We start from the raw sequence: 27,883 nt of genomic DNA on the forward strand, positions 1-27,883 counted from the left end.
TTCATTGGCGAGAGTGACATAATTTTACGAGTATCCTTTCAAACTTGGTTCTTAAGTGCCTACCGGCTTGGTGAATAATATCGCGCGCCCTCTTTAGGCAAAAATTGATATCCATGCTGAGTAGAAGTTATCTACGTGAAGATCACGAAAAATGCTCTTATTTTATTAAAAAAAACAGCTAAGAGAATTCAACGAACGATCCATATGGTTCGGCAAGTGTTATAGAACAAGTAGAATTCTTAGCTATGATGTAAAGTCATAGTTATTTTCGTAAAAAGGGTGTGAAAGATTCGCGTGCACCAGGTGCATATGAATCCTTCTTCACACACCAGTCAGTCCGCAGGTCCGTATGCAAATGAGCAATATCGTCGAATTCATCCAAATCGTCTCGCGACCGAATTTGATGTCTCGTACGTTCTCGTATATCACGAGATTTTCAGTGACGCAGATTAAATTATCACAACGTGCGATGCAGTTGGTGAATTGTCAACATGGTGGGGTGAGTTGATTTAGTATTTATTTAGCTATATTGTGATGTATTTCTGTCATTTTTTCGTCCTGTGAAAGATAGGAAATCTGTCTTGAAAGAGCAGCATTCATTTTATATTTGCTTTTGAATGGCTTTGGGACAAGTGTGATCTTGACCCGATTAAAGGGTTAGCAAAAAAAGGATTGCGTTCAGCTGAAAGAGTAGAAGTTGCCCTTTCCGAAGATACCAAATTTGTACGGGCTCAAAAAAAAAAGTTTTGAGTAATATCAATTTGAAATTTGACAATTTTCTGTGATTTTCATGCCTTGACTACGGATCGTCGGTCACGTGACCGCGCGATTTTGCGAATATACTGCCTTTTGTTGAGTGTTTTGCGAGGCCTTTCCGATTCGCCAGAAGTAATGAATGCAGTCCCATGCACTTCTTTTTGTGTCTGTCATAAAAATTATGTCGCTGCGAATGACATTATTTGATTGAGGTAATTACTCAATGATTTTTATCGACTCTTGAATTGAGCAAGTTTAACCCATAGCCTACTAATTTTTTGTAGCTTTTTAGAATTGTTACAAGAAGTTTTTTTTAGGACTTTGACCTGTCATTTTAGTAGGGCTTGGCTTGTATTCAGCCAAGGCAGGGCACTCCATCAAGGCCTACATTAACATGTAGGCACGAACAAAACAGTTCAAATCAATGACAATCACAATGAACTTCACTACGGCTACACTACACCCCACCTACCCGAATTTCGAGACCGTGAATTCTATCTGAATCTGATATATTCAGAATGACAAAGGTGGGATTTTATGGGGGGGGGGGGTAGGCCAAAAAATCATGCAATATCATGTTTTTTTTTAAAAAAAAAAATTAAAACTAATAATATTCTTACTTTACACCAAGTTTCTTTCAGTAAAAAAAAATTGGTGATTTAAAGCCAACATGAAGTTCCTCACACGTAATCTGCTGCTGATTTTAAAACATTGCATGCGCTACGATAGGCCTAGGGTCCGAGCTCGGACCAGACCCGTACCTCACGCAAATGGCATGCGATACGGCAGCAAATTATTCATATGTGTGAGGAAATTCATGTTGGCTCTAAATCACCAATTTTGAGACTGATAGAAGCATGGAAAAGAAACGAAACTTGGTGTAAATTAAGAATGTTGGTTTCGATTGTTTTAAAAATTGTGATGTTGCATGAATTTTATATTTCCCCCCCCCCTTAAAAATCCCACCTTTGTCACTCAGAATATCAGATAGAGTTCATGGTCTCAAAGTTCGCGCATAACTTTGAAAAAAGTTTATGAAAATTTCGCAAAAATCATTTGAAATGAATAGAAAGTTGATTTAAATTTAATTAAGGTCTCCCTAAAAACACATTTTCAAAGTCTTTGTTATTTTCTCAAAATAAACCAAATTGGAAGAAATAGCTGATCAGTGATTTTGTTAATTTTCCAATAAGACTCTGGAATCTATTCCAACAGAAAGCACACATTTGGTAATTACGATACCATTTTCAAGTGTCATACAGATCTCGGTCTATGCAAAAACTAGGTACGATTGAAGATACATAAAATACATTTTCTTGTAAAGAGAAAATGAGAAAAGGCTTTCAACTCTACCAATGAGACAAATTGGTTTTTTTTTTAATTGTCTAGAATCCACTTTGTTCCAGAGCTCCCAGAGTTAGCTTACTTCCATGCACAATTTATTCTTGCCTTTGGTTATAATGTTAATGTTTAAATTTATCTTTTTTTTGTCTAGGTCATCCCACCCAGCCCGCCCCAACGTTCATGTGTATGGTGATTCACTGTTGCGCGATATAAAGTTGGATATTGATGACATTAACTTTTCTGTATACTGTCAACCTGGTGCAACTGTTGAGAGACTGACTCAGTTCATAAAAAACAATGTAAATACTGGTATATGTAAATGTGTAGCAGATGTTGAGATCGTCATCCTTCATGTAGGAACGAACAATTTGAACTTTGATGTCTGGGATTGGATCGAAAAGAAGTATAAACATTTGTATTCTACTGTTCGAGAATTGTATCCATGTGCAACAATCATCTTTAGTGGGATTGCTCCTCGGTGGGACAGGCAGGACTTATATGAAGCCAGTGTTTTTTTTAATTTGAAACTGAACAATTTCACGGCTCGTACACAATTATGTGAGTTCATTGAATCACCAGACTGCTTCTCAATTGATGACAGATGTCATAGATGGGACGGTTTACATCTTACATCGAGAGGAAAAACATTATTAGCTGAAGCTTTCGTGAAGAAGGTTAGGAAAGTTATATTTCCATGTCAACCTACTTCCTGTATTCCGAAGGAACTAAAACGTTTGTATACACCCAAGAGAAAGAGAAGGAAAAGTGACGGTGAAGAGCAGAAAGAGTTAAACAATTATAAAGGCGAGGAGAAAAAACAACATCAAGAATGGAAGTTACAGGAAAGATTGAAAAAGAAGACGCATTGCTGTAATAAAAAAAAATGGAGTGTCGACTGGGATGAGAATGTCATCCCCAGGAGAAGGGCTAGACCACCTACGCCACCAGTGTTGCCACCAGACCGGCATATCCCAGAAATGAGATGTAACATGCTCATCCCATATGAACATGTTGCTAAGCACAAGGAAACACAAGGGTTTAGCTCAGTGCCGAGTGTAAAGCTACCTCAACCTACCAGCCGCTATGTGGGACGTAAGAAAAAAGGGAAGGCAAAGCGTAGGCGAGACAGAGCCACCAAGAAAAGGAAGAAGAGAAAGAAGGTATTTTTTTTATTTATTAAGCTGTTATGAATTGTGAAGAAGATACTTTATCTGTAATGAGTCCACTATAAACATGTACCAACAATAATCAGTCACTTTTATCTGTGTTCATCATGTATGCTCGAGTTTAACAAGTTCGAGGATTATGACTTATGAGAAAATTTTGTCAAATGATATTACACTCAACTTGGCATCAGTCAGCATTCTCTTATTGTAATCTTTATTGTGATTTGCAGCACTTTTAGGCTTGGAATTTTTTTTTTTTTACAAAGAGTTTAATTTATATCTACAAGTAGATCAGTGTGATACACGAACATGTATCATCGCTGTAGTCATATTATGCTAATGGGGTCATTTAATTAGAATTTCTTACTAGTAAATTTGACTGGTTTGCTCATACCTACAAGATTATACATGTATGAGCTTGACATTAAACTCACTAAAACTCTACATGCGTAATCATGAGATGATGAGAAACGTTATACATGCATGTATCTAGTTAAAAATTATAGACACTTAGATTCCTGTTCCAATTGACCTACCGTAACTTAAATTTGAAGAAATGTAGGCAATCAGAATGACATGGAATTCCTGTGAGGCATTCGCTATACATGGACTAATTGCATGCACACGCATACTCTGTAGATTTACTCCCCCTATCTTCTTTCATCGGTACAGAGAACAAATCCGTGGAACGTTGTGTGTTCAACAGACTCACTCTTTTCAGTCACCCCTCCATCGACTTCAGAGAAACTTACAGCTCATCAATCACCACATGTCAGCTCTACTGCCCATGTCCACACACCTTTCTTGCAGTTCATTAGCTGCTCTGATGACCCAGACGGTCCAGTCCTTTCTTCAAATATGCAACTAGACTCTGAAATTCTCCACCTGCAAGCTCGGTTTGTAATCATATTAGTCTGTGTTTTGATTCAGCAGCTGGGGTGAGGAAAAGGATTTCTGATGGGGAGAAACCTGTCTTCAAATGTAAGAAGAAGAAAAGGGACCCCTGTGCAATTTGTAATCGATCAATAGTTACAAAGTGCTTTCATTTAGCTTCTGCACGTTCTGACAAATTAGTAGATATCATTAGGGAGAAACTTCCCCAAATTGAAAATGACCAATGCATTTGCAATGCATGTAGAGTGAAGTATTCAAAAAAAGCTGATGATCCAGAGTACACACCAAAGAAATCTAGGAAGAAAGAAAGGCCCCCATGTTTCTTGTCACATGATTTTTTATGTCAAAATAGTTCTGAGCTTGACTCAAGAATAGCTGTTGAAGAATTCAATGATGCATTTTCCCTTAATTACAGCACTCTCCCGCATGAAATCCCACTTTGTAGAAAACATCGTTCTCATATTACTAATTTTTCTGGCCTTAGGTATTGTTGTGTATGTTCTGTCACCTTGCGTCCAACCGTTAAACGTTATGCTTTATGTAATAACCAGGAGGTAGACTTAAACAGATTACAAGAAATTAATGATGAGCTTAATATCGATGATGATAGCATTATCTGTAAACAGTGTTATAATCTCTCAACAAGAAATTATCAAGAGTTAGGCACTTTGACATTAAGGGATATTAAATATAATTTAGATAAAGAACTTGTTTTATGTGACACTCCAGAATCAATTCTTTCAGTTACATGCAACCAGACTTTCAAGATACTGTATTCATGGTGCATTGAAAATCATGGATTTTTACTTTTAGATGCATATGACACATTCATACAAACTTTGTCAGTCAATTGTCAAACTCCCTGGATCTATGACGATTGTCATAGGACTGTTCCATGGTTCCTTGGAAAGATACAAGAAACATTTCAAAATATTTTATCAAAACACCGACTATTACGGAAACATGGTCTATTTTTATATATTACTGATGCGTCAATAGATCAGTTACTAAATGCCCTTCATTCTACAAGCGCCAAAGTTAGAACCCTTAAGAGAGAATTACTGAATGAAGAAAATGAGCTTAACCAAAAGTGCCCAGAACAGAGGGAGGAAGTTGGAGATTTAGAAACTGCTTATAAGAAAATAGCTCTTGATGGCAATGAAAGATTAGTGAGGCAAACAAAAAATATTAGACAAATGTACATCCAAAATCCCCTTTCATTAGATCAATTTGATTTTGATAAAGCTTTAGCCAGTTTTGACCCTAGTATATGGAACCTCATTTCACTCCTTACAGCAAATCTAGAAGAGCTGAAATTTGTGAAAAAATCATCCATATGTTTCACAAAAGATATCATTAGTTTCCCAAATGAAAAAACTTCATTTGGGAAACAGAGAAAAGTTAGACGTATTGTGGCTGTATTTATTCTTCAATTTGCCCTTACTGATTTTTCCACCTATCCTTTTCACGTAATCATGGCAAATTTGATAAAGAGGTTTTCTCATTCATCTAAGTTGTTGAAAATATTGAATCATGTTGGATTGTCGTGTTCGGAAAGTACATTGGAACGTTTTATACAGACAGTGGAGGATGCAAGGGATTCTGATGGTGTTTTGTCTTTTCTGAATGAAAGGTCAATTACTCATGTGACCATAGATAATATTGACGTGTTAGCATCCTATGCAGCAGTTACTCCTGATCAACCACGTAGCTGGCATGGTACGTCTATAATGGGACAACAACCCAAACCAAATACTGAATTGTTAGACCCTTCTTATGAAGTTATTTCCCAAACTAGCACTACATGCAATTTACCCTCAGTTTCTCAAGTAAAAGATGATACAAAGAGGAAGCCTTCAGTAAGAAAGAAAATCAGATTGAATGAACCTCCAGTACTAAAAAATAAAGATTATTTCCAACCCCCTAAATTCAAAACTTATATTAGGTCCAATATATCTTGGGAAACATTTTCTGTATCTCCATGCGAGAAAGATGCATTAAATGCAATCTCTGATAATATGCTTTTACATATTGCAGAGCGATTCACAACTATAGATGCAGATGATGATATTGTTATGCCAAGCTTTAAATCTAAGTTACTACTTGAGAGTCAAAAACAAAGCGTTGAAAAATCTCAATTTTCATACCTGTACATTCTTGACCAAAAAGCAGATCACCCAAACACATTGAAATATTGCTTGCAGCTTCTTTATGACCTGTTTAAGGTGTCAGAAAAAATCAATCATCTTGTTGTAGCTGGTGATGGTGCTACCTTTAAAATGTTGCTAGAAATAAAGAGGGAGTATGGGGAAGCATTTGATTGGTTTATACCATATATTGGGGATTGGCATCTTCTGAAAAATTATCAAGAGATCATAATGAAGATATTTTGGGATGCTGGTCTTAAAGAAATTGCCAAAGGAACACATAAAAGTTTGACTCTTCAAAATCTCTCAAACTGTTCAAATTTTAAGAGAACCCATCGTTTCCTATTTCAAGCTCATGAAGCCGTCCTCCACTTCCAATTCAAATGTTTTTTAGATCATAGAAGTGGTAAGGAATGTACATACACAAATAGTACTTTTATCCAACAAATTGAAGATGTTGTAAAGTTATTGAAGTTAGAGGATGGTGCTCTTGATAGTTCCGCTTTTAGAGATGCCCAAGAAGAACTTTCTAAATCTCCTATGTTTCTGTCGTTAAAACAAGAATTTTCTGATTATTGCTCGGAAATGTCAAATAAATTTGAGACATTTAAATTCTGGAATAGATTTTTACATGAAGACTGTATGGCGTATGTGCAGTTATTCATAGCTATTCGCTCAGGAAACTGGGACCTTAGGAATGGTGCTATTAAGCAAATGATGCCCCTTTTTCATGCTTTTGACCGAGTTAATTACTCGAAAATGATTCCGCATCATTTGGCTCTCATGCAAGCTTTACCGGAATATATATTGGACCATTTTAGAAAAGGAGCATTTGTAAGCAGCATAAAAGGAGTTGAGTTTTCTTCTGTGGCTCTTGATGAGGCGCACGAGATGCTCATTAATAAGGAATGTAAGATAGCTTTAAGTAGAGGTTTGCCAAAGAATATGCAGAGAGTTGCAAGTACTATTCAGTATCAAGCTAAGTTAATTAAAAACTTCGATGCACAGTTGCCCTTTTCTGAGGTTTTAACCCCTATTCATAGGGATTTATCTTTATCAGTGATCAAGTCAGAGTTTTCAAATGTATTGTGTTATTACAAAAAAGTAGGAGAAAGTGACATGTTTTTACCAGATCAAAATGCATTTTTACATCATGCTTTTACTGGTGCAACCGCATCAAGCGTCCAGCAAAATGACCTTCTCTCATATCGGAAAATAGGCAGTGAAGCTTACACTTTCTTCTGCAAATCACATGTACTGAAGGATAACAGTATTGCAAAACCTACTCTTCATAAACACACCTTGAAAACCTTTGCCAAGCCAAAAGTTTCACGTAAAAAAATAACAAGCCTGGAGAAAGAAAAAAAAATGATTACCCTGTGTTACAAGAGAACAATTGCTTATTCTGCTGAAAATAACCAGCCAGTTGGGGCTTTATGCCAGTTTATAGAAAAGCCCCGGGCTTTGTGTGGCCAAGATAATTTGCCTTACAAGGGTAGTAAATATGTCATTTATGATTTATTTGATAAGCGTTACATGGAGAAGTTTCAAATCCTAAACAATGCACCATCTTTTGAAATATCTAATTCTTGTTTTATAGGAGAGGGAATGAATATCATATATTCAGCTCCCCTTCCTCATTCCAAGGTTTTTGGAGAATATATTTCATTTATTGTTTCAAGATGGATATTGTCATATTTCAAGAAAGGCTTTAAAGAGGTACGAATACTATTTGATCAGGTCAGCACACAAGGCTTATCTCCGAAAGAAATAGAGCGATCAAGACGTGATGATGTAGAAGAGGATGTTGATAGCATTTATGAACATATAGAAGACAACACTCCGCTCCCATCTAAGTGGTCAAAGTTTTTGAAATGTCGAAAAAATAAACACACACTAATCAGGTATCTGTCAAGAAAATTCATAGAGATGGTAAAGCCCCATTTAAAAGAAGGCCATGTTTTTGTCACCTCTGGTGGGTTTCACGTGGGTCTTGATACATCATCAGATTGGTCAGGAGCCAAAGTAACATCTTCTGGTGTTGAGCAGCACTTTAAACACAACCACGAAGAGTCTGATACACAGATCTGGCTGCATGTGTTTGACACTACTTGTGAAAACGTCCTCATCTATTCAATTGACAGAGATGTAGGTTTGATAGGGCTTCCTTTAAAGTTTGATGGCAAACAAATATGTATCCAGTATAGAGCTAAAGTGGGTGAAGAAAAATACTTACATTTGAATGCTTTGCAGGATGCCATTTCATCAGATGCTGACTTGTCTCCATTGGTGGATAAAGATACAAATTTGGGAAGTTGTTTGCAGATGTTATACATCTGTACAGGCTGTGACTTTGTATCCTTTTTTGCTCGTTTGGGCAAAGTTGCCTTTTTCAAAGCATTTATGCAATATTCTACATTTATTTGTGGAGAAACCACAGCAAATACAGTTGGGAATCTTGCCTGTAGTAATGCTCAGAGCAATATTGACGATGGCCTACTTTCATTCTATAGACTAGTCTTGTGTGTATATTTTAAGGCTAATAGAGCTTCTCTACACAACTATGAATCGCCATTTGAGCTTTTTAATAGTGTAAATGCACCAACACCTTTAGAACAGCATTGTAAAGCCCTTGACATTGTTAGGAAAGCATCATGGACAGGTTCTTATGAAGATCAGCTAATGCCTTCTGACTCTGCACTACGCTTTCATTGGTTAAGGTCATGTTGGGTCAGCTATGTATGGGGACACTGTACTATTCCAATTTTTAATTATCCAGATATTAAGGACTATGGTTATTCTGTTACTCATAAAGATGAAAAGCAAATTGTAGAAATCGTCTGGGACACTGATGAAAATTTGCAAAAAGTACGAAACAATTTGTTGTACTTAACCCGAGGCTGTGGATGTTCAAAGAATAAATGTATGACTCGTCAATGTAAATGCAAAAAGAATAACCAATTGTGTGGCCCAGGATGTAGGTGCAGAAACTGTAACAATGTACCGATATTATCTGAAGATGTGACTTCTCAAAGTGACAGCTCAATAAGTTCGTCTTCTGATGAGGAGAGTGATGAGGGTGACTTAGAGTTGGATGAAGTTACTCATTCATTAGATCCAGAGGATCTTGAATGCGATGACAATGAAACAACTGACCTCTTATCATACTCCGAAGATGAATTGCTTTAATATAATTATCGTGTTAATAGTTTGTCATTTTTTATGTCTTTATGCTCTCTTCTGTTACCTTTTTTAATTATCCCTTTGAAACTGTTTCTAAGAAAGCTGTTACAGGATGATTAGATGAGATTGGCTGATGATCCATTTACTTAAATGTAATTTTATCATGAATAATGCTTTGCCTCTCAATACCTTGGTATTTATTAGAGATTTCTTGTTTCTCATACATTGCTAGAATGGCGTGAGCTTTGTAAAGGTCATTTTGAGAAAGTATTCTTCACTTTTATGCAGTTAATGTACATGGCAATATATATATGTAATGTAGATACATACTGTACAAAACTTTGCCAAAGAGAAAACATATATACATATGTCCTGCCACCTCTGGTTTACTTTTTTTTTTGCTACTCTGTGTTGTAACTACCTCTTTACCCATTTACGGGTTTTTATTCCAGTGATATTGTCTTGCCTAGAATTGTGTCAGTTCTAATATAAAAGTATGCTCATGCCATTTTATGATGAGAATATGTTACTTCCATCACACAAACCATCTTGCCTCAGGATCTTTTCATAAGAATATTTTATAGTGTTGACTTGTGTACAATCTACGTATTAAGTGCTATTATACAGTATGTCTAAACGTCATATGAATGTGTGAACAATAAATTTTTTAACTTAGGAGTATAATACATTTCCAGTAGATGTACTTATAAATGTAGTGGGAAAGATGTTTCAAATGTAGTGTAAACGTTGGAACAAATTATAATGGGCACCGGTATGCATTTGTGTGCATTTCTGTGAAAAGTGTTCACAACGTTTTTACATATTTGGTGAAGGAAAGCCACATTCCTTGCTATGAAACTGTGTGTGAATTTTTGTGTCATAAAATTATGTTTTAGCTCATATTTTCAGATCTTTATTGTTGCTTATACATGTGAACTGCAGCTGTTTAATATGTTTTAGTTCTTATTTTTTGTGTAGTTTAATTTTTTTTTCACAATCACATCACTTTTGTGGATCCGCTTTGTTGTAGTGTATGGTTACTGATATTTATATTTATTTTTATAAAGATCTTAGATAAAGATTAATACATGTAATGGACAACATTGAAAATAAATTATGAGGAAAGTGGTCATATATATCTGACAGTTTGTACAAAAGCTATAGTGTACTGTTTTATTCTACATTCCCTCTAAATAATAGTGGGAAGGCAAAACCACATTTCGAACAGTAAAATTTATCCAATCAACTCATGTTCATATATTTACCTTTCTGATAAGTTATGATGTGGATATTAGTTACGAGAGCCTCATGCCTTGCTGTAAACTGTGTGTGAAACTTGTCAGTGCCATAAAGTACTAATCAGCTGATTTTAAATGTTTTTTATTCATTGCTTTTTTGTACATGTATATCATATCTTGTCGTTTCTCAGTTGAGATCACTTACTTGTGTTATTTTATTTTTCAGAATAAATTATAATTTTTGAAGGAACACTGTTAACCTTACTTTTGTGGATCTGATTTATTTTCAGTCTTTTCACTCCCAAACCATATTATATTGACATTTTCAGAAGATATTAGAAAATTACATTATAAGACATCAAAAAGAAATAATGAAGAGAGAGAAGTGCGAGGAGAGGAGGGAAGATTTGACAGAAAGAGCTTGGATTGAATGGAGATGTACTCATGAAATGAATGTACCAGATGAGTGTTATCATTCAATGGCATTCAAGAGAGATGGGGGGGGGGGGGGCAGTGTTCAGGGGAAAATTAACGTAGCTCTTGGGAGTTGAACTGCTGGTGGAATATCAAGGAGTAAATTTACTTTGTACATAATCAATTTTGATCGTGGATGAAAGGTAATAATCGTGTTGTTGGCTTGAGAAATGACTGATATAGCTGCAATGGTCTTGGTCATACTTGCTTCAACTTGTAGAAATTTCTTTGAAAAAAATTATAAAAATTTTGATCGTAAGTTCCTGTAATTGATATCTTGTCCTGACAAATTAGCCATCTGTAATGAAATGCAACTGGGTAAAAATGTGGAAAGTATTGGTATACTTCAGTTTTGATATTCCCTTCAATTTCAACATTTTCTGTTCTGCCCACGATACGCTTCCGATCTTAAATTCCCCTCGGTTACATGTCAGGGGCCGCGGAACGGTTTTCAAAGTGGGGGGGTGACCATGAAAAACATGACCATCATATGGTCATTTTTACGGTTTTGGAAAAAAAGTGTGGGGGCCTGAAGCCCCCCCCCCCCCACTTCCGCGGCCCCTGCATGTAGCTCCCACTTTTAAGTCATTTTAATTGTGAGTTAGAAGATCATTATTATTAATATCAATTATCATCATAAAAGGAGAACTAAAAAGTAATACCCATTTAAAAATAATAGTGCAGAATCATGGGTAACTAAATGGTTACCCACCCCCTCCCATCATTGTCATTATCATCACGTCTAACGAATAGTCAATCGAATTCGCAGCTCAGCCCAACATCAAATTAAGCATATGGGACTGAAAGATATAAGCAGTGATATTAAGTAACGTTATGCCTGAGAGTTTCCTACTTTTTTACATTCTCTCGTGGATTTGGGTAAAAGAACATATATTCTCAAACATTTCAAAAGTGATTTCGATCAATATTCAGTCACAGTATTTGAGAAATCGTAGGAAATCTGAAGCTCCGAAAAATGACGTCATCATGGGACCGTAAATGGACCAATCAGAAGGAAGTATTTATTCACGGCCTCTTCGGCAATTTTTAAGCTGGAGAACCTTCCGAAAAAGTGTGATCTTGACCCGATTAAACACATATATTCAATCAGATCAATATAATTAGCTTTTTGAATAAATAATTAACGGGAATCAAACTGAGATTATTGGGCTCAAAAAGGTTTTCATACTAAAAACTGCTTTTTCCCGGCACAAAAATAAAAACTATTTTGGGGGTAAGTTTCTTCATGAATTTCATACTTTTTCATGCTCATTTCTTAAAAATCATGGTGATACGATCGTAGTTTGAACTTTTTCCTTTCCAAAATTGAAGAGATTGTGCAAATTGGTTAAGATTTGACCGAGTTTTACCGATTTGGAAAACCATGTCCAAATTGCTTCTCACGGGTCAAATCGAGGTCATCGCTCGAGCGAGTTGGATGAAATAGAGCACTTTTTGCGGACCTGCGGACTGACTGAAACGATACGATTTGAAACCATGACATGAAATTGAGTGAGTCATAGTGGAGAAATATTGAAAGGACTTTGGCGTGTTTCATTCCCTCACATTCGTGTGATGAATGAAAACGTCAAAGTCCACTATGAAATCACATGCGTTGTGCGAGGTTAGTATTACTAACCTCGCATGTTGTTAATTACTAACCTCGCATGTTGTGTGAGTGGGCTGCGAGCAGCTGTCTAGTACCGGTACCAACACCAAAGCGAGTACGTGGGACACGTAGAAAAAAAGCTATGGATCATTTTTTTACCAAAATAATGGTCAAAAAGTATTTTACTGAGTCAAAGCACTCACCGTTATTCTGTATATTAACTGGGATACATATGGTGATATTTCCTTTCGCGAAATTGTTCAAATAATGGCACGAATGTATAAAAACTATGCAGAAAAATCTTTGACACAAAAACTTTACAACTGCATGTGTAGGCCTACCGGTACTGCTCAGCAGACAAACAAACTGGTAAAATTACCTACCATTACTTAATCTTTTAACCCAGTCACTCTCCGTGAATTCCATATTTGAAATTGCAATTAAATTCAGAGATTACATTACCCTTATGAGCAGACGCCAAGAATGGGAGCTTATTGGATTTATCGAGCCCAGCAACGGGAATGTGGTGAAAAAAGTGAAGCCAAGGGATGTGACAATAATGCATGTTATTTATTTATTTATTTATTTAATTGATTAATTAATTCATTTATTTATTCATTTATTTATTTATCTATTCATTCATTCTTTCTTTCTTTCATTCATTCATTCATTCATTCATTCATTCATTCATTCATTCATTCATTCATTCATTCATTCATTTATTTATTTATTTATTTATTCATTATTTATTTATTCATTTATTTATTTATTCATTCATTCATTTATTTATTCATTTATTTATTTATTCATTTTTTTAAATTTAATTATTCATTATTTATTTATTTATTTATTTATTCATTCATTCATTTGTTCGTTCATTCATTTATTCATTAATTTATTTATTTATTTATTCATTTTTTTAAATTTAATTATTCATTATTCATTTATTTATGTATTTATTTATTTGTTCATTCATTCATTTCAATTTTTTTGGGGGGACGTATTTTTGACAAAAGATGGATATTATATGCTGGATTTCCATTCCGAACAGAAACTTCATTTGCACCAGTCCAAATTGGGCCAAATCTTAATTATGATATGCCTTGTCATGATAATGATTGATAATGATGACGATGATGATGATGATATTAATAATGATGATGATAATAATAATAATAATAATATAGTAATAATAGTAATAATAATAAATGTGAATTAAGCCAAGATTTTTCTGTAGAGTGCTCAGATCTTATATTTTAAATCAATAATACGTATCTTATATTTGTTTAAATCAATAATTCATAAAAATGCTGAATACTTGGGTAAATACACATTGGCCAGTCTTGTTGAAATAATAATAATTATAGATATGCGTAACTCACTTCGGGCCGAAGTTTATTGGGTGACCTAGTCATTAGAGGTTAATAATTAATAGCTGTTGATTATATGACGGCCTCATTCTCTTCAGTATCAAGTAGCAGATAGAATAATTAAACATAATCCGAGTTAGCAGTTGCGTGTTTGTCAATTGGATGATTAATACCTAATATCTACATGTGTGTCTATTGTTATTCTACCATTCTACAAGTAAAGCTCGATATCAACAGACTCATCAAAAATAATTTTCCTGGCACTTTTCAAGCAGAATACTCAATTTTCATTTTAAAAAGCGACAAAGTAAGCTTTAAAATGGCGTCATTGAATATATTTCGTTCTCAACTCATCGCTGTGTTTTTGGCTACAATATTCACAGTTGCCAATGCGGGGTTTGGTAAGTCTGTTTTTTTTTCTTGATTAATTGGCCGTACTTGTTACTAATTTTTATCGTTTGCTGTGATAACAACACCAACAAAAACCATCAGGCATATACAATTTTGTATTGAGATCTTAAGAATGAATATTCTAAGCACTTTGTGTAGGATGCATATCTAAACAATTAATGCGAGCTGAAAATTTTGATATTGAGACTTGCAATTGGGACATGTATAGGGAGAAGTAATTTTACAAAGCGTTTATCTAACTAAAAAATTAAATGCAAACAGCTGGTGAGCTGATAAGTTTGATATACTTACCTGAAAAGGTTTTTTTTTAAAGGAATATTTGTAGGAATTCATAAAAAAGATACGTATCTCATTGGCGCAATGCGCGAGCGCGAAGCGCAAGTTGATTTTTTTAATTATTATTTTTTTTATACATCCTCACCTAAAGGTAATTTTAATGATTGTTTGGAAAATAAGGAATATGATTTGCATCTTCCTTATCAATCAGCGCGTGATGAAAAGCTTTGACAATTAAACCTGAAAATTTTGAAAAAGGAATCTTTTATAAGGAGTTTCGTTGGAATTCTTAAAGAGAATAAGTATATCACTAATCAATAGTTGACACGAATATTCATCCTTGGGTAATTACATGCAAGATTTATTTTCGAAATGATTGTGTTTGGAAACTGTATTAGGCATAGTGATAGCATAGGACGGGGGCATTAAACACCATCAGAGGTATTTTCTGCGCCTTTATTCCTTTGTCTTTTCTCTTCATTTTTTGCTTGCTTTTTCTTTATTTGCGCCCCCTGAAAGAGGCGCCCGGGGCACGTGCCTCCCTTGCCCCCCGCTATACATACGCCACTGCGTGTGAATCTGTATACAAAGAATGAAACAAAAAAATGCCAATGCTAAATATGCACATTTTTGTCGTATCATTAAACTAATCTTGTCACGATTTTGACATTAACATTTCAATCCAACCTTGCTTGGTAATGTATGAAGTGTTTGTCTTATTTTAGGTATCAAAATAAAGGAGAATAACTGAATTTCATGTTGATTTGAATAAATTTCATAATTCATGTGCCTTTGAAGAAAAAAATAAATAAACGGGAACCCCCGTCCGGTTTCCTTTCTTTCTGTGACGCACAGGCGTATCCCGACAATAACTGAGCTTTGTCGGTTTTACGCCCTCTTCCGTAAAAAAAAAAATGTTAATTTAAATACTGTACACACATTCATTTATGCTTTGTACTATATTTTTGATTTGTATAATTTACATACTAAGTAACAACTGGATCTCATCGAAGAACTTATGCAGAATGATATGAAACATTTTCTATTGGAAAATTATTGTGTGAAAAATTATTTATAAAAAAAGCGTAATTATGTGTAAAAAATATGTGTAAATACCCTATTTTTTTATATTCTCCGAAATATCTTAACAATACTAAAAATATGATAGAATATACATGCATTGAAAATGATCATAATTACGAGGTTTACAAAAGATAACTAAATAGTTTGGGAATAATACCATACGGGACCTCCGTATAGAAAGGTGGTCTAATAATTAATTTTCAAATTGTACAGGGGTTACTTTGCCAACTTATACACTCCAGTTGATTGATGTTCTCAGACACGTACATCCAGCCAAAAAAAAAAAATAATAATAATAGAAATAACCAGCAAATATTTTAGAGATTGTTAGTATTCTATATATTCTTTCAATATTTTTGTTAAACCAAGTCTTCTTTACTCCGTGTCGTGTTTTATGAAGGTCACATAGAAATTTAGAAAGAACATTGATTTATGTAACACCTAAAGTATATTACCGATATTTTAATCGGGGTGTTTTCAAAATCTCCTTATTTGACATTTTTAGTTTAGTGAACTCGGGGCATGGTGCTTAAATATTTCCTACACATCTCATGCCACTGTTTTTAAGTCAACCCATCAAAGAGTCAACTCCAATGTGAATAGAAAGAGAAAAATCAAACAAACACAGCACCGAAAATTTCCCCTAATCGGATGTAAAAAAAAAAAGTTATGACATTTGAAGTTTCGTGTATTTTTCAGAAAACAGTTCATATAACACAGTGACATGGAAATGGTGGATCCGATGATATCACCCAATCACTCACTTTCTATTTTTGGGGGTCTGAATTATACAATATGTCAATTTTGGCTGACCAAATTTGACGAACATCTTTATCGAATCATAACAATGACAGCTCAAAATTTTGTTCAGAGAGGAATCACAGATAGTTTTACATTAAAATGAGAAAAATAGGAACATTTCAAAGCAACGGTCCATTTGTATGTCAAAAGGGATATGCGTCTTACTTTGTTAGTTTACATCCAATTTTGATGACATTTGTTTATTTTAGTATTCAGATCAACATTTTGTCATTAATAACTTTTCTATGATTCAAGTTGAACACTAAAACGTTTTCATATCCAATAAACACAGACCACATCGTGGCAGACTATTAATCAACCCGATTTTCTAGACCGTTTTCACAATAATTGGTAGGGATATTAAATAGTGATTGTCTTAACGACGTTTTATAACTCCCATGCAAACATACACTCGACATAAAAGGTTAGTGTGTAGGTCGTAACGTCTTATCTGTTATCTCACATCTTGCGTTTTTATCATTTATCTAATTTGAGTAAGCGGCGGTATGGTTTAAAGTTCGTAATCACACATCCCTTTTTGTAAATATGAAAAGACTGAAAGAGGAAAGTAAATGAATGAATTGATTTGAGCTTAACTGAATTACCATTGCTTAATGAACTCATCAAAAGAAAACAAAATCCTATGGGGGAGTTGCGTGTATTAATAACCCCGGGCAGCACCTCCTGGAAATCTGGTAGGTATGCTAAATAGCATAAATTTACCCAACATCACCTCCATTTCGTGCCCTGTTTTTTATGCTTGTCAAATTTCCTATGGACCAAAGTTACCTTTCTTTTTATAAAACCCCCCTTTTTTAACTTGTCATATTTCTCCTATAGACCAAAATCAAGTCTATTTTGTAGCGACCCCTTTTATTTTGCTTTTCAAATTTAAACCAACGCACCTGTATTAGAAAAAAGGTCACATGGCCCTGTGGATAACTTGCATTTATGGCAGTTAGGAATGGAGTCGGGGGGGGGGGGGGGCTCTATCCTTACAACATTTTTAGGGAAAAGGGCCTGATATTTTCCCACTTTGCTTGCAAACAAGCTTTTCTAAGCGATTCAAATTTCAGAATTATTCTTTTCTTTGAAATCCATGATAAGCTTTCTGAAAAGTCGTCAAGATCCAGACCATCAAGAACATAATATTGAGAGATGCAACGAGGCGGTGAATTATCTCATCTTAGCTCATCGTTATCATCACTTCCGTGGTTACTGAAAAAAGGCCTACCTCACTTTTAAAAATTGAAATTTATCATATTTTTTCATATCATATGTGCGTTTTTGTCATCGAATTCTATACAATTTAAATAATATTAAAAAACTAGAATATGTGCTCCAACCCCTTTTCATTGATTTTTATCTCCATCTGTAGGTCCGTCCGCCGATGGTATCTGGACTGATGCTGATCTAGTCGCATACAGCGTGGTAGTGGGTGTGGCTGGGGCAATCTTTCTGGTGTCAATCATGCTTTACTGTCAATTACAATATGTAAGTCAAATATGGTGTGTGGGTGTGTGTGTGGGTCGGCGAGGGAGAATGTGCGTGTGGGTGTTCTGCAAGCCCAAATCCTGTTTCAAAATTTGATCAACAAGACAGTGGCTCCTGACTCAAGACTACCGCACATACAAATTTCTACACTGTTAGAGAATTTCTGAAGCAGAGTCTCGAAAACACCTGTAATCTTACTGCGTAATATTACATGCATTTGTGTAAAATTATAGAACATTTGTATTTGGTGTATGTAACCTTACATGTTTATGGTAATAAAATTGTTTCCCCTATAAAAAAAACAGACCTGTCCTGTAAGATTGTAGAAAAGTTTTAGAAAATCTTTTCTGTTATAACAATTTGGTTATTTCTTTCTGTAAAATTTGTTTTTTTTTTCTTCTGCAATATCTTGTTTTTTTAACAGTGTATTATCTATAGGATTGTACCTTCTGTGCACAAACCACCATCGATGACTTCACTTTGCATGTTCAAACACTTTTCCTCAAGTAAATGGTTTGCACACAAAACTAGTAGGGGGCGTGATATTTAGTTGATACAGTGCCCCATCTTTTTTGAAGTTGAACCTATTTCGGACCTATTTTCACCCAGTTTTCCATGATGTATTTGTTTTTCTTGATTGCAACAGGAGGTCATGACATATTTTCTGTTTTCGAACAGCTTATGATAGGGCCTACCGTTGGAAAAAGTGTAGGTTTGGTTATATTTTTCGTTATTTGTGATTTCAAGTGAACAATACAAAGCTCGGAATACCCCCCCCCCCCGAAAAAAACTCATTGCAATAAGATGATGACATTGCTTTGCTAAAATGGCCTAATACATGAATTTATTTTTTGGGGAGGGGGGTATATTCAATGGTGATTTGTGCACTCTTTTATAATGAGTTCAGATGAAAGGTGTTTCGAAGTGTACCGTGATAAGTCCATAATGTATAGTCCCTGTTCATTCAGAACTTTTGATTTACTCTTTTCTTCACTTCCATCAGTTTATTCGAGTTGGCAAGATTGAGGAGGAGGCCCAGACTCAGGCTCGTCAAGCCGTAGCTAAAAAGGAAGCCGAGACGAAGGCCCAACTCGTCGCTGCCCAGAAACAGAAAGCTAGGCAGGACATTGCTGCACAAAAAGCCAAGCAGAAAACAAGATAAGATGGTTCTTAAGAAAATGAACATTGGACATGAGATGGCAATGGAGAATGGGAGTGGTTGAGATGTGTGGAGCAACATTGATGGACTAGTAATAAGTAAATGTCTTTAACTTTAATCAATGCAATTTGAAATCAACGGAGACAATGGTAGAATATACACGTCCCATCAATAGTCATGATAATATCAGGTCAAGCGTACTGGACTTCGATGAACATGATGGATTGATAGAGAGAGAAAAAACACGTCAATTTGAGACCGGTTTTCTAAAGCTGATAGTATCGTCTCATGCCAATTGAAAAAATAATAACAAGCAAACAAAGAAATAAACAATTACAAAAGACAAATACAAAACCAATTTGCAGCCAATATGCTCCTCACCTATTAAGACTATATTGTTATTTTGTAATTCAGTTCTGTTTAGGTCTGTTGCATCTTAAGGCTATTCATGACAGTTCTGCTATTGATAAAGAGTGATATTTAATATATTATTTGGAGTTGTGTTCATCAGATAATTGATATCTGTACTACATGGAAATAAGTTCAGGGTAAGTTTTTGAAGGATGTCTCGCGGGCAAAGTGGGCTCTTTCGACACAAAGGCTCCCCAGCATGATCAAGGCCTGGGAACAATTTTTACTGGGGATGCTGACGTAAATTTGAAAAAAAATCTACAAAATGAGGGTCATTTGGGTTACATTTATCAATTTTGTCACATCTTCCATAATTGAAAGGGGTACTGCCCAGGGAATGGAGAACAATACACGCAACATCTCCAGGAAATTCTTTGAGGTGCTTCATCAGTACCCCAAGCATCCCCGCTTCCCAGAGCCATAGACATGGTGTATCTGTAATTAAAATACATTGACATTCATAATGATTTTTTTGTATTGTTTTACATAATTCAGAATACAGGAATAAAATAAGAAAAAGAATTCTACTTGTATTCAAAGGGAATATATATTGAATTAACGTTGACATCGAGATGGTTCAATTACAGGCAATAGGCGAGATGAATTCATTACTTTAGAATTTTGATATACTGTTGTATACATGGACAAATTCTTTATCGTATATATCAAAGATCACACTCTAAATATATTGCTTTACGCTCTACATGCTCACAAGTGAACATCTCGATCGAAATGTTATTATCGATTCGTTAAGTTTACGATTTACTTTGGTTGTTACATTTCAGGCCATATTAGGAATAACTAGTATTGTCAAAAGTGCCATTTCATAACTAAAACAAATATATATATACTCATATTAAGAAATAACTTATTGACCAAAATCCAACATTTGTAAACAGGCGAAAGAAGAAAAATATATAGATTCCAGAATTGTACAATTTTCTTTACGTTTCTGCACCATATACCGTAAGGGCAGTAGGCTGTATAATATAAATACTATAGACATAATAGATAACAAATTGATGTGCGATTCTATATATAAAATTTATCTTTTGTTTTATCAAAAGATTTATAAAAAGTTTGCTTTATTAAATCAAAAGCACAAACCACATTTAGGAACAATATGTTACGTCAAAAATACTGGGTTAAGCAAATACTGTGACATAGTAGTTTATTTAGGCATTCCTCTCCTATGGTTATTAGAAACATTTTAGTCTCAAATGGACTCCATTTCTAATATTGTCTGCAATATTATTATTACTTTAAAGGAATAGCAAAAAATGTTGTATTTCGTTTAGGAGTAAATTTATGAAAGTTTTCTCTGGACGAATGGATAAATGATGGTATTTCCCCCTGATGTGTTGAAAATATAATGTTCTAAAAGCTTTTTTTTCAAATAAGAGTTAATATTGTAGATATTGTGCAGAAATTGATTGATAGATATATCATGTATATTTGGTAACAGTCTTATCATTGAATCGAATGACTAAAGAATAACCGAATAAATGTCTTAAATATAAATACCATGATGTCTAAAACTTACAAGTTGGCATTTGTGGAAAACCGGCAAATGAACAATTTTGGCACCAGTCACTACATAGTTTGTCACGAAGGGATAACAAGGGAGAGAGAGAGAGGGGGGGCGGGGGGAGAAAGAAAGAGAGAAAGGGAGGGGAGAGGGGGGGGGGAGAAAGAATTCAACAGAGAAAAGAAAGATAGTAAAGAAGTTTAAGAGGAAAAGAGAAAGAGGGGGGGGGGGGAGAGAGAGAGAGACGGGGGGGGGGGGTCTCAGTAAGCTACGATTTGAGAGTCTGATTAATTTGCTACATCCAAGGACATGTTTAACGAAAATATTTGCATTCAGTTTCAAATTTTGGTTGCTAATTTACAATCGATGTATCAAGTGTAGCTATAGCAAACTTCTGTTCCTAATTTATAATTGATAATATATTCACTGTTATAGCAAATAGATTTTGCATGGAGACGATACTCACAATTAAATGTCATATTTATGATTCAATTTGGAATTAAAAAATCGAGTTGCAAGACTCGCAATTGATTGGATCTTTATATGTTCATAAATTGGAGCATGGCCAAGGACGATTGGTAAAGTACAACGGTGTTCGTCCATCAATTGTCCTAATGTTTTCATATCACAAATTGTGAGTTGCATATCTATTTGAAATAATTACCAACAAGTTATAGCAAATACTAATATGTGTGCCGAAAACGAGTATATTGATCGAAAAATTGAATGTTTCGCTCAATCTAATCATGCTTACAAAATAGGTGTGTTCAAAAACTTCCTGTGGCAGCATCGTCCTTGCGTATGCGTAAGATAATACACTACAAAAACTCCGTGTTGATTTAACACCAGCCCGGAATCTATATATGTCCACACCAGAGAAGTGTTAAACAACCCCAGTTTCGTTTTGGTCTAACACCAGAAAGGTGTTTATACAACACCAATTAGTATTAAATCAGCATCGGTTTGATTCCAAACTGGTGTTGTTTGAGTATTTCTCTGGTGTGGACATATATAGATACCGGGCTGGTGTTAAATCAACACCGGAATTTCTTTTTTGCAGTGTGTCAGCTTTAACGACCACCACCGTGTGCCCATCATGAAGAAAATAAGCGTAGTATATTATGTCTAAAAACAAGGAACCTCTTTTATTTGACAATATGAGTCCATGAATATTGATCGATCATCTTTGTATTTGGATAAAGCTAACCTTGCATTTAACAAAAAAAATACGAATAAAATTGTGTTCAAAACTTTTTTGCTTGCCATAATTAGAAATGCGTAAAGTCATGCGTAACTTAAAAACATAACAGCGTCGAAAATGAAACACCCCGCGATGTATCAACGGGCCCATGAAACAAATATTTTGAAATGGAACTGTTTAATTAAAAAAGGGTGTTATGCTGCAGCGAAGTGGGGCGTGCCTATTCAACCTTTGATGACCTCCCGCAGATTAAGAACAAAATTAAAGCGAAAGGAAAATAACCTATTTGATGGATTGCCACCTTTAACTCTCTATATCTAGTTTTATATTAATATGATTAAGAGTGGTGCAATCAAACGCCAAGACGTTTATTAAGGTGTCTAATAGTTGGGCTGCCATTACAGAGGAGATGGAAGGTATATAAGAACAGATATTTGGTTGCAAGAACCAAACCTGAGAAGGATCTTAAAGCATCTATCAGACTCACCAGACTTATCATTACCAAGACAGCGAATTTAACAAGACCGTGAGTATATTCCTGGTGGCCGTTTCATGAGCGACTGATGATCCCTTCTTGTGGTGAATGGTATGCACCTAAATGTTCATTGGCGATGGTTCAACTCGTAAGAAAGTTTCACTAGTCGTTCTTAAAGTCGCTCTTAACTTTATACGAACAACTTTATGAAACGGCCCCCAGGTGATTTAAAGATTTTTGTATACATGTATGTAAGCTTTTCGTATGATACAGTATTATATTGATAGCTGTGGTGTTCAGGGGGGGGGGGGGTGGTGGTTTATTGGCACTTTCCAGGTTAACCACATTTTCTTATAAATATTATTTACCGAAATAAATTGAAGGGATCAAGGATTACATGCATGACATGTATGGGCCTATATGGTATCTGCAAACCAAAAGCTACGTGATGATTCAACGTTAGTGCTTTTCATTTATTTCACTGATTGACAAATATTGCAATACGATAGACAATATGAAGATTCCTTTATGATTGGCCATTTTCAGCGATGTGTCAACGATACAATTATTAATGATGGTATTTATTTCAAATTGAAGTTTTATGCACTTTATCAACATTATCAAATTTCAAGTCGTTATCAACGTAGATCTGTTGTATAAATAATTTGTTCAAATTCTATACAGCAAAAGTGGTGTTCTGCAAGGCTCGTTGTTTGGCCCTTTACTATTTAAGTTTACACCAAATGACCAATGGCATCGATAATTCGTCTCCCATTTTTTGTTTTATTATTTCAATGCGAGAGGTGAAAAGATTATTTCGTTTACCATCTATAAACACAAGTACTATAGAGTAAGCTGCAAAGACTAGCGGATCAGTTTCTTGAAAATAAGTTAATGCTGTAAAAAAAAACACCGAGTGAAACTCCAGTTCTGATTGCAATAGGATATTTGGTAATCGCAGTGGATTCCATGATTTCAATGTTCTTGAAATTGATGTTGTTGGTGCAGGGTCCCGTTTACAACGAGTTACGATTGATCCAATCAATCGTAACTCTATGGAAATCCATCAGTGATCATAATTTTTCTTCAGGAAATTTGCAAAATGTCCTTTGTAAATTAAGGAGAACGCACCAAATTGTCAAGAAATCAATGAAGTTATGGATATACATTCATATCTAGAAAAGATTTGGAGCAAACATGCATTTTATATGTTGACTTTGCTGGCTTTCCATAGTTGCAATTGATCGGATCAATCGAAACTCTTTGTAAGACGGGGGCCAGATTGATAAGGTAAAAGGGGCATTTGATTATATCTGTTTAAGCACGAAAGGTTTCGTGGTGTCTATGTTTAACAAAAATTAAGTTGTAATTATCCTAAACATAGGGGTTTCACAGGTAAATATATTGTGGATAATACGAGAAGATTCGGTAAAAACCATTAAACCCATCAGGTGCAAATCGACCTTCTACGTTTTGACCATAATGTAATGTTCTTCAATTTCATAACTTCTTGTATGCATGCAGGGATGTGTTTAACTTTGATTAAGGGAATAATGATGGAAAGCCTTTCCTGATAAAAGGTAACTATTAAAAAAATATTGAAAATACACATACAAAACAAATACAAATAATCGATACCTCTCTTTTGAAGACAATGGTTTCTAAGGTACTGATCGCTTTCATGGCCATGATGGTGGTAGCCTTGGCATTCGAGTTCGAAGAAACAGACGGCGATGAGGGTTTCGACGTCGAGTTCATGAAGAGGGATCCTGTAATGCAAGATTACTGGCTAGCCCACAAGAGGGGAGATTCAATGAGCAAATACAAGCGTGAGTCAGCTTACATTTTCAACTCAAAATGATTTTTTTTCATTTGTTTTTCGCAAGTTTTTATAATCACGTTCCTTGAAATGATTACACTGCATATGCAAATCATAAATCGATGAAATATATGTACAAAGAGCAATTAATAAACACATTTGGATTTCACAGCATTGAGAAATACAATAATCTAATACGTGATCAAAAGAGGTTGTTTTCTTTTGAAAGTTTTGTATTGGAATACAGTGTAAAACACCGTTTGAAAATATATTCCAAAATTCTTGACAAGAATTTTTGTGCAAATGATGTTCTATTCAGAGGTGATGGAAAGGGACTCGCCTGGCGAATAAAGTGCTTATATGTATTATTTCGGACAGTCATGTCATTTAAATGTAATGGTAATTAATTAATTAAGGCTTGTACGTTGAATGAGTATTTAATAAATGGTTATTTCTTCATTGTTTTTTAATATGATTTTAGCATGTGAAAAAGCTCCCGGATGCTTGTGCACCAAGAGAAGAAATAAGGTCGCTTTCTGTCCTGGTAAGAAAACGAGTTTATGTCCTTTGTTCTACAATCACTTTGGGCTACTCTTCAAAAAAGATCATATATTCTTAATTTAGCCTTATTGACAGTTGTTCTAATTTCCGCTACCTCTATATGTATCATTTTTAATAAGAATAGGGCATTTTAGCAATGACTTCGCAGACGCTGATGATAACGCTGATAATCTTTTTTCAAAAAGCCCTTCATACAAAAGCATAATTTGTTTGTCAAAAGTCGGTGAATCAAAACAAGAGTGTCGTCCTCGACTCTGCATGGACAAACAACTTTTTTTTCGTCTGGTCCGAACCTTAAGCCGATGTGCTGTCCCGGTCCACCAAGTTCGACAATGACCTCTAATCTGTCCATTGTGACTTGACGGGCATCTTCAATAGATTCAGAACGTAATAAAAAGTGTCTGCGGTGTGGATGCTAAAATACGCTAGTTTGGTTCATAACCGGTCAAATGAACCCTTTTAGACCAACATTCATGTTAAAGCACGGGAATATTAATTAGTCAAAATGGGTACAGTCTATCGGTGAAGTAGAACAAATTGGGAATAAACTAAACGACAATTAGAGCAAGTGGTTAGAAGATAAACTGGTTCGAGATAAAATAAGATTAAATCATGTTGGATGATGTATGTAGAAATGGGTGTAAACCTATTTGCATTCCCCCATGAAACATTTATTCCCCACTTTCTTTTCTCTATGATAGTGAAACACATTTCCTTTACATAAGACATTTGCATAACTCTGATTTTCTTAAGTCATTGGATGATATTCTTAAAGGTCTAATTTACCCTTCCCCCATGAAAAAAATCTCTAACTTCGATATGTTATGTGAGTTGTATTTCTGAAATTCATATTGTTTAAATCGATTTTAAAAATATCCAGGAAGGGCAAAAATGAGTGCAAGTACTTTTCAGATACCGGTAACTAAATATTCTGGTTGAAATTTTCACATGTGAATTCTGGTTGTAAAAGTAAAGGAGTGGAATTTATATGGTGTTTCGCAGTCGCCTTATTTTCTCCATTTTTGAACCACTATTTTTTTCGGGTAAATTTCTTTTCAAGGCTTCATTTCACAACATGATGGTATTACAGACTCAAGTGATAAATGGAACGTTGCGGCTCAGATTGTTCGAAGTCAATGGGATGTGGTGATAACACCTACAAATACTTGAAGTTTCGTGTTCTTTCAGGAACGCAACGTATTCTAAGGAGTAAACTGTGCATCTCTGTGAGGAAAGATAAAAATTGAAAAATATAAAATCTTAGGGGCAAATGAAATGATTCACGCACTATTACATTACGTAGAATAAATGTTATTTATTCATTATTATAAACATTTTCCATGTTCTTTTACAGGAGCGGGAGGTGGCTCCATCTAAGCGATGCCGATGAAGAATCTCGCCCAAAACGACAAAGACCTACGATTTTAGAGACGACTATTAGGCCTATGAGTAGCCGAGTCTTACTGTACAGTATACATGTGACGTCACACCATACGATTTGTAGAGGAAATTACATCTTCATCGATGATTGTTTGGATAGAAATAAATGAACGCATGTAGCATGAAACAATGGATAATGAGCATCCTCTTGGTGTAGGGATGATCTGTATGCAAAGAATGAATTGATACAGAGATATCGGGGTAAACATGTTAAGAGAATATGCAGGGGTAATATTATTTAGAAGTAACAGGTGGCACGAGAGAGGGAATGGGAGGAAGAGAGTGTGATAGAAAGAGGGAGAGAGAGAGGGAGGGAGTGGGAATGGAATTAAAGAGAGAAGGGGGGGGGGGGGGGGAGAGGGAGAGTTGGGGGTAGAATAAGCAGTGAAGAGTTTGAGGATAGGTTAAAGTATATACTTTACTGAGACATCTAACGTAGATATGAACTAAAACATTATTCTGAATGAGCGGATATACGGGTGTGTGGATGGAGGAACGACAGCAAGAGAAAGAAAAGGACAGAAAGAGAGTCATAGATTGACAAATAGATGAAAAGATGGATGAAGAGAGTGAGTGAGAGAGAGAGAGAGACATAGGGAGTGATGAGAGAGAAAGAGGGGGGGGGGGGGTAAGAGATGGATGGTATACGTGCGTGTGTGCGAATGTGGGGGTGAAAATAAAGGCTAGAAAGCTCATTTCTAACCACCCCGAAAAAATACATACATCGGTTCCTTGACATTTGCTCCGGCGACAATTGCTCCGCTCTAAATTCCACACACTAACGGAATGACCAACCTCAGCCCTGGATTTACCTTATCCTAAACCTCACTCTAAACCTTACATTAAGCCATATTGCAACCCTACACAGCAAAAACTGTGGTGTTAACCGGTGTACATAGAGGACCACACCAGTTATTTTACACCGGTGTTATATTGTGGTGCTAGTTTTACACATATAGGTGTTATTACAACACCTATGGTTGTTACATGTACACTCTTTGGTGTTATGTTCAATCTTTAGAGTGTTATCTTAACATCTCAGG

At 35.2% G+C, this 27,883-nt stretch overlaps 2 protein-coding genes across 3 annotated transcripts; both read left to right on the top strand.

Annotated features, from left to right (window-relative positions):
* Positions 1–333: 333 nt before the first annotated feature.
* LOC121420384 lies at positions 334–6,052 on the top strand. Of its 2 annotated transcripts, XM_041614991.1 has the most exons (3): positions 334–499; positions 2,252–3,260; positions 3,939–6,052. In XM_041614991.1, the coding sequence occupies exons 1-3, from the start codon at positions 492–494 to the stop codon at positions 4,206–4,208; spliced, it is 1,287 nt and encodes a 428-aa protein (XP_041470925.1). In that variant the 5' UTR covers positions 334–491; the 3' UTR covers positions 4,209–6,052. The 2 variants fall into 2 exon arrangements, with proteins under 2 accessions (XP_041470925.1, XP_041470924.1); XM_041614990.1 differs by lacking the exon at positions 334–499 and having other exon boundaries at positions 1,746–3,260; positions 3,939–6,044.
* An 8,225-nt stretch (positions 6,053–14,277) lies between these two features.
* Positions 14,278–21,345, top strand: LOC121420385. Its single transcript, XM_041614993.1, has 3 exons — positions 14,278–14,582; positions 18,131–18,246; positions 19,250–21,345. Exons 1-3 carry the CDS (start codon positions 14,366–14,368, stop codon positions 19,406–19,408), a joined length of 492 nt encoding a protein of 163 aa, XP_041470927.1. The 5' UTR covers positions 14,278–14,365; the 3' UTR covers positions 19,409–21,345.
* Positions 21,346–27,883: the final 6,538 nt, after the last annotated feature.

Source organism: Lytechinus variegatus, chromosome 8 (assembly GCF_018143015.1).
Source record: "Lytechinus variegatus isolate NC3 chromosome 8, Lvar_3.0, whole genome shotgun sequence".
Classification (NCBI taxonomy): Eukaryota; Metazoa; Echinodermata; class Echinoidea; order Temnopleuroida; family Toxopneustidae; genus Lytechinus; species Lytechinus variegatus.

Bases quoted from the DNA above. Each gene is read 5' to 3' on its own strand.
- LOC121420385 (XM_041614993.1), top strand. From the start codon at position 14,366: ATGTGTGTCTATTGTTATTCTACCATTCTACAAGTAAAGCTCGATATC. The intron at 14,583-18,130 runs GTAAGTCTGTTT...CTCCATCTGTAG, and splicing joins AGTTGCCAATGCGGGGTTTG to GTCCGTCCGCCGATGGTATC. The intron at 18,247-19,249 runs GTAAGTCAAATA...CACTTCCATCAG, and splicing joins TTTACTGTCAATTACAATAT to TTTATTCGAGTTGGCAAGAT.
- LOC121420384 (XM_041614990.1), top strand. From the start codon at position 2,187: ATGCACAATTTATTCTTGCCTTTGGTTATAATGTTAATGTTTAAATTT. The intron at 3,261-3,938 runs GTATTTTTTTTA...TCATCGGTACAG, and splicing joins AAAGGAAGAAGAGAAAGAAG to AGAACAAATCCGTGGAACGT.